Source organism: Fukomys damarensis, unplaced genomic scaffold, assembly GCF_012274545.1.
Source record: "Fukomys damarensis isolate Sample0158 unplaced genomic scaffold, DMR_v1.0_HiC HiC_scaffold_12, whole genome shotgun sequence".
Lineage (NCBI taxonomy): Eukaryota > Metazoa > Chordata > Mammalia > Rodentia > Bathyergidae > Fukomys > Fukomys damarensis.
The window spans coordinates 10,374,879-10,387,053 of record NW_022900924.1 but is presented as its reverse complement, the minus strand read 5'-3'; the positions used below and the strand labels follow the sequence as shown (position 1 = coordinate 10,387,053).

The following is a 12,175-nucleotide window of genomic DNA, read 5'->3' as shown; positions in this document are numbered from 1 at the left end:
GGGCTAAATCGTCTTACAGCGTCATCACTGAGCCCAGCGCGGGAAGAAAGTCCAGACCGTGGACGCACGCGGGCGCCTCCTGCTGGTAATCAGATAACTCATCCTGGGTGTGGTCCTGAGCGGCCAACTGGAACTGCGCATTCCTAAAACTGAGGAGGCTGTCCCGGGGTTCTAGCGACAGCGACATCCTAGACCAGAAACGGAAGTGAGGTTCAGTGAGCCTCGCGCGCTTTGCCGAACACCGCCGTCCCTCCGGCTCTAGGCGGGGTCAACTCGAGGAGTCGCCGGAAGCGGAAGTTGCTAAGGAGTGGGGGAGTTGTTAGGAAAGTATCAGGTTTTCCTCCCGCTTCTTAGTTTCATCCCGCTGCTACCTGAGCGGGTAGAACGCGTTTTTGAGACCTCTCCAACTTTGCTGATCTGCTTAGCCCGGCTCCTGACCCGAACCCTCTTCTAAAGGGCGTGATACCCTGGTGCTCCGACCCTTCCCAAGGTCCTAGTGACCCACCCCGGTGCCGGGAGTCCCCTGTACCCGGTCCCTGCCTGGAGTGAGGTTTCGTCTGGCTTCCCGGGTCCCCGCAGACCCCCGCCATGGGCAACACCAGCAGCGAGCGCGCCGCGATGGAGCGGCAGGGTGGCCATAAGACGCCCCGGAGGGACAGCTCAGGCGGCACCAAGGACGGGGACAGGCCCAAGATTCTGATGGACAGCCCTGAGGACGCCGACCTCTTCCACTCCGAGGAGATCAAGGTTCGGAGGGTGGGGGACTGCGGTTCCCGATTCATAGTGAAGGGAGGAGCCCTCTACTAGATTCCCGCCACATCCTCTAGAAGTCACCGTGAGAACCGGGAGGAAAATGGTTTCTCACCGGGTGTACTTAAAAGCCCTCTTAGCAGTCCAGGAGCTTTGTGTCTAATTACCGATATGAGAAAGTCACCCGACGGAAGGAAGAACTCACTTCGTTTAACATCATTAAGGAGAAGGAAGCTCCGGGACCGAGTTTCAAATTCTTAATTAAAAGAAGCAAGCTAGCAGTAATTGTGCATCAGTCTCTGCTTTTCTCTTAGGTATAATTAATTTCACAGTTTGAGAAATCTTCCCTCACCTTGACTCAGACTGGCGCTCTTGTAAAAGTTGGTTTGGTAGTTTGTTGTTCATTTTGGAAACAAACCAGACCGCACACATAAGCTGAAAACAGTTGAGTAGCTGACTGCAGTTGTTATAGATGTTGAGTTCTGACAGCTGGTTCACCCTGCTTTTTTAGTACAGCACAGAAAAGTAATTTTACTTGTGGAGGTCAGTGGATGAGAGAAATGTCAGTCTGGAGGAAATAGCAAGCAGCTGCTAAACTTCTCTTCCATGTTATTTAAATGTGACTTATACCTAAAGCTGCCCAAAGCAGACATTTTTTGCAGGTCAGACTTGGACTTCCTGCTTGCAGTCTACCTTAATTTATCAAAATTAAGATTCTGAACTCCTGATTCAACCACATTCTTGATGCTGATCTGTTTCCTGCTGCAGAATCCAGTCCAAAAACACTTGTTGATTCAGTCAGGTGACTTTAAAGGAATAAAGTAGGTTTAAGAAGAATGAAGATGCTCCCCTCCACACCCAAAATAATCACCATTGTGTGTTGGGCTAACTGCCTAGTGATTTACTCCACATTTTCTTCCAGGTGTTGGGCCAAGTGATTACATAATCTCACACCCTCACTGGAGTTTTAGTTTTAAGTCAAACTTTAGAAAGCCTTCTGCCTTTTTCATGGCCCTACATCCTGTGATTTGAACTTGTTTTCTGAACTCATTGCATTCCTGAAAAGGTGTGTGCACTGAACTTGGAATCATATTTCTCTGGTGACTTGACATACTTTTTCCCCCCAGAAGTAAGACTATTCAAGGCTATTCAAGATGCCATAAGTAGGAAACTACTTTCCAAAACCCTACAAAAAAAGTTTAGCCTACAGTTGATCTGTGGTGAATGACTTTCAGTAGCATCCTTTCTCATTTCATTAGAAGCTACCAAACTGTAGCAGACTGAATATTCTAGGTACCCAAAAAAAAAAAAGAAAAAAAAAAAAGAAGTCAGGGATTCTTTTTTAACTACCTCAGTTCAGTACTTTGACTGCAAGTAGTGATCACATCCCCCTAAAGCCATTCCAGTGTGTTATTCTGTAATCTGCAGATCTTGTTAGAATTCAGAGAATGCATCTATCTTTTAGATAAACTCAATTCAGTGTTTCAAATGAGGATGCTGGAAGCGTGCTAGACTCCCCTACGTGTTTCTCCCAGCCTGGAACTCCTGCTCTTTCTGAAGTCTTTGGCTTCTGAGTAGGAAAAAAAGTAAAAGATCCATGACCAGATTTATTTCATCCAGATGGGATAGAATGTGTTTCTCTCTTAATCAAGAATACCTGTTACTGGGTACTTACCATTCCAGTTACCATTCTTTACCATAAGGAGGGGGTCAGTCTTTGCTTTATGTTTCAAATGCCTCTGTACCTACACAGCACTTGGAGATGAATGTTTTCTTTTCTCACAACTGGATTCGCCATTTCTCAAGTTGACAGTTCTAGAATTGTCCATAATAAATTTTCATGTACTTTAATTGGGCTTTGTTAAAGGAAGAAAATGACATTTAGTAAGCTAGACTTTTATTCATTGCAGTCTTCTTCCGAACAGGTTTTGTAGTTTCTGGTAGAGGTCAGGAACTTATTTTATGTGAACCTACTTAATAACAATAATAATGGCCAATAATTAAGAAGCACTCACTACATGTCAAATATTATACAGAGCATTTCACTCAGGAGTGTCTCTGTTTTCACAACAACCTTAAGAAATAGTTAATTTTAATTATCTCCTTTGTACAGTTGTTAAAACGGGCACAGTAAGGGACTGAATCTAGGTTGCTCTTCCCTCTTTAGAGTGAATTGTCAATATTAGGTTAACAATTTATTGTAGGGAGCTCACTAATGGCTTCCTGCCCCTGAGTAAACTGCTGTGCTTCTAGGCTCCAGAGAAGGCGGAATTCCTGGCCTGGCAGCATGATCTGGAAGTGAACGATAAAGCTCCTGCCCAGGCGAGGCCTACTGTGTTTCGATGGACAGGGGGTGGAAAAGAAGTTTACTTATCTGGGTCCTTCAACAACTGGAGTAAACTTCCCCTCACAAGAAGGTAATTGCCTGGGGGAGTGTTTGTTCATTTATACTTGTCAGCCCATACTCATGTTTCTAAAGGATCTCTGCTAGTGAATAGAAAAAATGTTTTTATAAAATGGGTGTTGAATAAGGAAATAATTTGCTTATTAACAAGTTGTGGTCTTCAAACCCAAGAGGTCTCTAGGTTCATAGCACACATTTTTTAGAAGAAAACATCTCTTAGTGAAGAGTATTTCCATGTCATAGGCATCTCTCAGTTCAGATACTGAGCTGTATATTTCTCTTCAGATGTAGTTATAGTGCAGTAGAGAGAGCATTGGGCTGGGAGTCTTAGAGACACGGATTTGAGCCCACATTGTCTACGCAGCCGCTTCATACCTGAGCCTCAGAAAGCCTAACTGTAACAAAGGAGTATTAGATCAGGTGCTCTCTGAGGTCCATTCCAACTGACTCTCTGTATTACTTTTGTTTGGGAGTACACGCTAGTTCTCATTAGCAAGGACATAATAAGGTACCTCTGTCTGGCACCCTGGCATGGATTTCGGTCTCAGATTGCCCAGGAGAAAACAGCCTCACTACTGGGTACTCGTGATGAAACAAAGGGAGAAATGGTGCCCCGTTTCGTCAGGACTGATTGGTGGCAAGGGGCTGCCTGCATTTCCAGCGGTAACATTAGAGGAGGGAGCCACTCCGTGCAGTAGTCAAAAGTCAATTCAAGCCAGGAAATAAAACAACCAAATGCAAGAGGTTTCGGGCCTCTGGACATCTGTGTGTCCTGTTAAACTGATCCTCTCTGCTGCTGAGGCCGACTGACAGAGGGTAAAACTGGCGGCTTGCTGTTTGTCTTGTGTTGACACCCTTGACATTCAGTGCTGCCTGGTGGTGCTGTGCACACAAACGAGGGACTCAAAAGGGTGGGTTTGTTGGCCTTCTGATGTTACCTCCTAGTATGTGATTGAAATGAATTTTCAGCAAAGCCTCTTATGCTGCTGCTTCCTTACGTAGCTTTTCTAGATTGATAATCATTATCCTAAGTTGGGTAAACATGTTTGCTGTCCTGCAGGTGAACTCTTGGGTTTCCATGGAACTGTTTTCTTTGTTCGATGGCTAATTTGAGCTAGGAGAGCAGCCCACCCAGGTGAAATGTTCTGCTTCCTTTCTCCTCGCAGCCACAATAACTTTGTAGCCATCCTGGATCTGCCAGAAGGAGAGCATCAGTACAAGTTCTTCGTGGATGGTCAGTGGACCCACGACCCTTCTGAGGTACTCTTCCTCTTGCCCTTGGTCCTCTGGGTGCCTGCACAATCCACATAAGTCACTTTCCATTTTGCCCTGCTGGTGAGGGTCCCTGTGTGGCTAAGCAAGTATGAGTAAGGGAAGATGAGTAGGATAGCTAACCAGGAAATGAGACCTGCCAGCCAGGAATTCTGAGTCCTTTAAACAGTAACCCCATAGACCTTCCATGTTATGATTTCTGCCTGTCTGTCTCTTCCCAGCCAATAGTAACCAGCCAGCTTGGCACGGTTAACAACATCATTCAAGTGAAGAAAACTGACTTTGAAGTATTTGATGCTTTAATGGTGGATTCCCAAAAGTGCTCCGATGTGTCTGGTATGAACACAGTTATTTTGTACCACATGTGTGCAGGTGGGGGCTGTGGAGCCTACAGATCCTCTCATTTGTCTTGTATCTTGCTCTTGAGCTAAAACTTGCCCAATCAGATGAGTGATTGTAGCTCCAAAGGACCACAGCACTAATTCTTAACTCTTTCTAGGTCAGGTTGTTGAAACTTGGCCCCAAGGAAGCTGTAAATTGTCCTTGTCTTCTCAGGTATTCACTAGGTCCACTTGGCCACAGAAAACAAAGTAGAAAGAGAAACAAGCCTGGCGTCACGCCAGAGGCAGGGCTGCAGAGGGCCTGGAGGTAGGGACATGTTGGGTCGGTGAAGAGCCAGCACTGGGGGAACCTGTCAGCTCACTTCCCGCTTCTGGTGCCTAGAGAATTCCAGGCTGACAGGTGATAAGCGGACACCTCAGTGACCTTGGCCTTCACTTGTTTAGTACACTAGCACCTTGCCAGGCTCCTTGACAAGGAAAGAAAGCAGCTCCCCACAGAAAACAGGCTATGCAGCATAACTGTTCTTTCTGAAAATGTGCTCAATGTGATCCTAGCAAAACTTGCCCACATTTCGGTAAATTGCTTTCCATCCAAACCTCACAGGTGGAAACTCCCTGGATCATTACATGTACAATTCCAAGAGATGAGTGTGTTGTAATCTGAAGTGTCAGTGCCGATTGTAACTCAGCCTTGTTGTGCCCAAAAGCTTAAACAATTCCTGGGCCCTGTGGGAAGCACTGAAAAGATTCCCCAGGACTGTGTCTGGCAGTCTAAGGAAATAGATTCGCTTCCATTTACAGAATGATTTTTCATCATCACCTGGCTGGGCCTAGCGGCTCTGCCACCAGTTTCTCTTATGGTTATGAGTCCAGCAATCACAGTGGTTAATTGACCATGGAGTGCTTGCTGTGGCTGACGAATCACGTTAAGCAGGACTTAGAAACCCCAAAATAGTGTTCTTTGTTTTTGGATAGCTAACTCATCTTTGGGCAAGATCGCCTACTCCTTTTTTCAGCTAGGAAAGAATTGGAGCACATGGTGGAAGTACCCAAATGTCCTGCTAGTTGCTGACAAATGTAATTTCAGGTCACATACCAAAGCTTTCAGTCACACTCCTGCAATATAGATCACCTGGGGAAAGAAAACAGACTCCTCACTGTTGATAGACCAACCTCAAACTCTCAGGAGCTTATAATTAGACACAACTTTCTTAAAATATATATTTACTCTCTGTGGCTCATAATGCACTTAATGCTTTTCTCAGTTTTCTGTTGTGATGTGGTTGGATGACGTGAAAGGAACCTGTCCCTAGAAAATGCCATTGAGGGAATTGGCAGAGCCAGGGCCTAGTAGGTATATTCTGAACTAGCCCAGGGATTAGGTGGCGAGAAACCCATCCCCAGTGTTCTTTGAATAATGGCTCAGTACCTTCCAGCTGGCCAAACATCACTGAATGAACTGCCTCAGCTTGTAACCCTGCCTGTCCAGAAGTTTCTTTATCATCTCTGTAATCAAGATACTCAGGCAAGAGCTTGGGAGAAACCTGAGTGTGATAGGGTCAAAGAGCTTTTAGGAAAAAACTTCTTTTATTCTGGCTGGCAGTGCTCCTAACTCAGGATTAGCCAGCTCATCCTCTCTTGGAGCCTTGAGCTTCTTTGTGGTATTTGCCAGCCCAGCCTAGAGTGAGCAGAGAGCATTCTGTAGACATGCGAGGCCAAGTGACTGAGAAAAGCTGCCTTATTAGTCTGGCCCACGCTCCCAGCCTTTGCCCAACTTCCATCGTCCACCAGGTCATCTGAGTTCACTACTGGTTTTTATTCCGGTCACGCAGTTTCCAGGAGGGTTTTCTCATTTCTGCTCTTCTTCACTTTTGGAGCCTCTGTGTCTTTCAAAAGAATATGATATATATTGAGGAAACAAGAGACAAGGAAAGCTAGATGACAACGTCATAAATTAAATGAGACTTCTCCCAGAGCTGATTTTCAGAATGCCCTGTTCCCTTCTCCCAACAGAGCTGTCCAGTTCCCCACCCGGACCCTACCATCAGGAGCCCTATGTGTCCAAACCAGAAGAGCGGTTTAAAGCACCACCCATTCTCCCACCACACCTGCTCCAGGTCATCCTGAACAAGGACACTGGGATTTCTGTGAGTACAAGGCCCGTCATCCTTCGTGGTCATACTTATCTACTCCTTAGGTCCACTTCTCCCAGAGCCTCTGGTCAGTGGCTCATTGTCACCGTTGGTGTACACTGTCATGTCATGGTCCACCTCTGACAGTGGAGGGCCTGCTTATAGGAGGAACTTTTCTACCTTGCCCTTCTCTCCTGCTCCAGCATAAGCCCCATTCCATTTAAATTTCATGAACATACCTTCATAGTGAGGTACTTATTAGAGCTCTTCCTCTTGTCTCCATATTTTAGAACGTAGTTGTAATCATGAAGTTGCTTTCAGAAACATTAATGCTCTTGGATCAAAATTGTGAAGTCCTCTGGAAAAGTAGTATTACAGAAAAGGAGTATGCGTCCTAAAGAACAGCCAGTTACTTCCTTGTGGTTAGTTTTCCATTCTCTTTCATCTAGATTGTCCATTCCTCTTAGCTCCGGAATTATGGCTTGGTTCAAGCCACCAACTAAGGGGCATCTGTGTTTAAGGTGCTTAGTGTTGCTGTAACACAGAACCTGAGACTGGGTCATTTATAAAGAAGAGATATATTTAGCTTATGGGTCGAGAGAATGGGAAGTCCAAGAGCATGGCACCAGCCTCTGCCAAGGGCCTTCATGCCATGCTGTTCCATGGCAGAAGGTAGAAAGGGATGCGATGTTGTAACAATTTGCTTTTGAGATAACTGACCTACTTCCATGGTAACATTAATCTAAGCTCTACCTTCACGACCTAATCACCTATTATTAGGCCCCGCTTCCTTCATCACACTGGAGATGAATTTTCCAACACATGAACTTTTCAGGGTACATTCAACCATAGGTGCTAAAGTAACCGTGCTGCTCAGCACCCCACCCCCAGCCGGAGGACCTGCGCTAAGAGGGGCTGAATGTTTGTGTATGTGTGTGGCTGTCCACTTTAACAGTCAGTGCTGGGCCCACCGGGCAGTCTTCACTTCTGTTACCTGTCCCAGTGAGACGCCTTTCTTGGGCACCAGATTCCCCTCTCTGCCAACTGTGCACCAAGCACCTGGCTGATGGCTGGGTTGGCCATGCTGGTGTGCTCCAAGAGGAGGCCACTGGTAAGGAGCAGTGGGTGTCAGAACCTACTGGGCCACCCATGCTTCTAGCACTAGGCTGGCCACTTCTCAAACAAGTAACCGGTGAAGAATTGCAAAGACATTTGGCTTCCTGAAGCACTCAGGTGAAGCTGCTTCCCTTAAGTCTAGTTTTACAAAGATTTGTAGGTTTAAAGACAGTTCCTTCCAAAGCTGTTACAGTCGTTTTTCTTTTACTTGCTTTTATTTTTTTTAATTTTCCTTGAAAAAGGAAAGCATGAGTAGCTGGCTTCTCTGATGGAGACTGCTTCTTAAAGTAGGCTGGCCAAGGGCCTGGGGGTATGAACTCGGGAGTCACCGCATCAGGACACTTCTAACCAAGGCAGCACTGAGCTCTCACACAGACTTTGGCTAGAGTTACGATACTCAGTGGCTAACCGTGATTGTACCTTGAACCTAGTCTAAATGCTTTCCATGTATTCTGATTTAAACCTTACCACAACCAGGTGAAATAAGTACATCATTACCTCCATTTTATGGATGGGGGGACTGTGGCACAGAGAAGTTAACATCTCAGCGAGACTGTTTAAACTACTTAGAGGTTTCTAATTAACAAGAGTCATCGTGCTGTACAGCAGCCCCTCTGGCACTTACTGCTTCTGTCTTAAGTTCTGACATCTCCCCATCAGCCCCACCCGCTGCTTCTGTAAGTTCAACTTTTTAGATTCTATATATAAGTAAAATCTGTACCTGGCTTAATGTAACATGTTTCCAGGTTCATCCACGCTTGTGCAGATGACAAGATTTCCTTTTTAAGGCTCATGAGCATCCCATTATGTGCGTGTATGCCACACTTCCGTGCATTGACAGACAGGTTGGATTTTCCATATCTGGGCTGTCATGAATAGTGCTGCAGTGAACACATGGATCTCTTCGACATACCAATTTCACTTGCTTTGGGTATATACCCAGAAGTGGGATCGCTGAGGCATACGATGCTTCTGTTTTTAATTTTTTTGAGGAACTTCTGTACTGTTTCTGTAAGCTATCCCAATCTACATACCATCAGCAGTGCACAGAGAGTAGATTCTAAGTGTTTCGATCACAAAAAAGGATCAGTGTGTGAGGCAGTGTATAGATGAATGGTTCGGCGCAGCCACTCCACTGCATAGGCATGTTCCAGAACACTGTGTGACCAACCGTAAATTGTTATAGTTTTACCTGACAGTTTTAAAAATTAATTTTTTGAAATCCTTGGTCACATAAGCCAACCTTCAGGTGAGGGAGGGGGGTGCCAGTTCCTTGCGGTCACCAGCTGCCCTGAACAGCCTCCCCATGAGGGCTCCCTGGTACTATTGACAGAGAAATCAGCCAGCCTGTGGGATCCTCAGCCTACAGTGAGGTCAGGTGTGGTGCTGCTCCAGGCTCCCAGACAGTGGCAGAGTTGGAGCCATGAAAGAGCTTTTCTCCCAGCCTGTCTCCACATTCCTTTTTGGAGAACCAGCATGTATAGTTCTGGTAGGATCACAGATTTCTTCTTCCAAACTTGGAACCCCTGTAGGACTTGTTAGAATCCAGCTCCCAGGCTCCCCCAGACCTCCTAGACCAGAAGCCAGAAGTGCTCAAGAAGACAAGGCCCAGCTGTAGTGGAGGTGGCTCCCACTTCTTTACCTGGGAAGGGAGATCGGGTCTCATCTCAGTCCCTGAGTTCTTGCTTTCACACCTGTGTTGGGCCATGCATGAGAGGCCTTTGGTGGCTGTGAGACCTTGATTGTTTCAGGCTGGGTTGTAGAGCTTCCCTCAGTGCTGAGTGACTGAGCACAGCCTCTCCCTTAAAGCAGGGACTGCTGATTGCCTCCACATTTCTTTTTCTTTTAAATCACAATGAGGAGATAACATTTATAAATATTGAGAGTGTACATGGTGGGGGGAACCACAGATGTCTTGCTTCTCCTAAAAAATAAGGTATGGCAAGGCTAAGTACCAGTCCTGTCTAAGCTTTTACATAGTAGTAGTGTCTCCTGCAGTTATCCATGTCATTCTTCAAGTTCAGTGTCAGAGTCTTAAGAGACCTCTAGGTGTGAGCTCCACCGGTCAGAAGCATTTAATGTAGGTGATGCCTTCCTGCATTCCCTGAATATGCTTTCAGCAGATAGCTCCTTTCTTCCTGCCCCTTCACCTGTTAGGAGATAGATCTGCAGCCTGCCCTTCAGGGGCCAAGGAAAACCTGGCTAGCGATATACATTAGTGCATCCAGCTGGCAAGAGGGGTCCAGGGGAGGGCACAACTGTCTGGGCTCACCTGTCATCGTGAACAAGCCCTTCTGCTGCTCATCTTGGCATGAGTTCCCTCCTTTCCTTTGTTGCCTAGTGCCATGAAACAAGGGTGAGGATAACCTTGACTTCCAAGTCCTAAATGCTCACATCTGCCTTTGTTCCTTCACAGTGTGATCCAGCACTTCTCCCCGAACCCAACCATGTCATGTTAAACCACCTCTACGCACTGTCCATCAAGGTAACGACCTGTCCATTAGTGCCTACGGTGTGTGCTTTAAGGACTCCTGGAGCCAGGAATGCCTAGGGGAGAGGTGGGCTGGTTTAAAGGGCGGCTTCTAGGGCTCAGGTTCTGAAGCAGGGCCTGGGTATTTGTATTTTGCTTAAGCCCCACAGTGATTTTCATGCACTGTAAAGTCCCAAGTCCTTGCGTATATCCCGGCTTTGACCGTTTCCACCCTCTTCCGTAGGACGGCGTTATGGTGCTCAGCGCAACCCACCGGTACAAGAAAAAGTATGTGACCACCTTGCTATACAAGCCCATATGAAGAGCCGGAAGTCGACAGCGGGCCCCAGGCATAGCTGGCAGCACCAGGCTCCCCACGTGCATGCTTTCCACTAGAGGAATGGACTGTCAACTTCTCATTTCACTCTCTCTCAGACATTTCATACCGGCCCTACTCCTACTTGAAGGTTTGTCCAGGTGCCTCAGCTCCAGGGGAGCCTGGTTCTGTAACAATCCTCTTAGCACTTGGCTGTGAGGCTCAGGGGCTCGTCAGGGCCAACAGAGGCAGAAGGGAAAGAGGAGGAGCTGCAGCCCCGAAACACAGTGCACAAGGTCGGGTCCGTTCTAACCACACGCCCTCTCAGCTGGTCGTGGACATTCTTCTTAGGCCAAAAGTGAACGCTAGCCACCTTGCTGGGGAAATTGCAGGAAGCAGGGGCTGAAGTCACAAAATTTCTGATCGTCTGTGCATCTTTAAGGCTATTGGCCTGTTCTTACTGAGGCCTGGCTGTGGAGCTCAGAGTAAGTCCAGCCTTGCCTGTCCTTCCAAATGAAAGCAATAGATTCCCTCACTTTCTCTGCTTCAGGGAGGTGTCATTTCTATTGAAATTAAAAGCTGTCTGATTTCCAGATGAAGTTTTACAATTGTTTCCTACACTGTGTGCACTAAATAATACTTTCTTGTAGCCAGAGGTGGCTGGCTGTCCAGCCTTAAGGCAATAAGTCACCACGACTAGAACATAGATCATGTGACTGTGCTCAGCAATAACCTGTTCCCAGAACAGACTTTTAAACCTGCCACTAAATCCTCCATTAAGCTGGATGATCTTGAGGACTCGCCATCATTAGCTGGAAGGTTGTCCAACTCTTTATTCCAATTGTAATGAGGTGGCAGTGTTACCATGACAACTTCACAGAGCTACCCCAACCTCACTTCGGGAGACCATCCCTGAGACCACAGTGGACCTACTTTGGGCACAGTCCCAGGGATATCCCACAGATGTGCCTGCTGAGGGGAGGTTCCTGTCACCCAGTCAACAGAAGTTGTCATTATGCCATTTGTTCTTGCTGGGAGAGGGAGGAACAAACTCACTAGCGTGCAGTATTTATTTGGTAAACCTGAGTTCTGGTACCCTTTTTTGTTACTGTTTTCAAAACACTGAATTGCTGTCACCTTGACATACAAGTTTCAATAAAGCTTTGTAAAGATAATTGGACTTGGGTTTGGATGAAGCTTTGTTTCTGTTCAGGTGTTTGGACGAGAGACTAGCACTTTGCCCGTCTCACTCTGTACCATGTTTGAGGCACTGGCGTGAGCAAGCAGGACTATCCCAGCTGCCCCCATCCACTTACCAATTAAGGGGCCTCTGAGACTGAGCCCCTATGAACTGCTCAGTGCCAAGGAATAGTG

At 46.6% G+C, this 12,175-nt stretch overlaps 1 protein-coding gene across 1 annotated transcript; it reads left to right on the top strand.

The window, feature by feature from the left end:
• Window positions 1-283: 283 nt before the first annotated feature.
• On the top strand, window positions 284-11,546 carry Prkab1 (protein kinase AMP-activated non-catalytic subunit beta 1). Its single transcript, XM_010604074.3, has 7 exons — window positions 284-747; window positions 3,004-3,167; window positions 4,321-4,414; window positions 4,648-4,762; window positions 6,781-6,914; window positions 10,432-10,500; window positions 10,730-11,546. Exons 1-7 carry the CDS (start codon window positions 589-591, stop codon window positions 10,805-10,807), a joined length of 813 nt encoding a protein of 270 aa, XP_010602376.1. The 5' UTR covers window positions 284-588; the 3' UTR covers window positions 10,808-11,546.
• The last annotated feature ends 629 nt before the right edge of the window (window positions 11,547-12,175 follow it).

Excerpts from the sequence above, each read along its gene's own strand:
- Prkab1 (XM_010604074.3), top strand. The coding sequence starts at position 589 with ATGGGCAACACCAGCAGCGAGCGCGCCGCGATGGAGCGGCAGGGTGGC. Across the intron at positions 6,915-10,431 it reads ACAAGGACACTGGGATTTCT|TGTGATCCAGCACTTCTCCC; the intron begins GTGAGTACAAGG and ends GTTCCTTCACAG. Across the intron at positions 10,501-10,729 it reads TCTACGCACTGTCCATCAAG|GACGGCGTTATGGTGCTCAG; the intron begins GTAACGACCTGT and ends CCTCTTCCGTAG.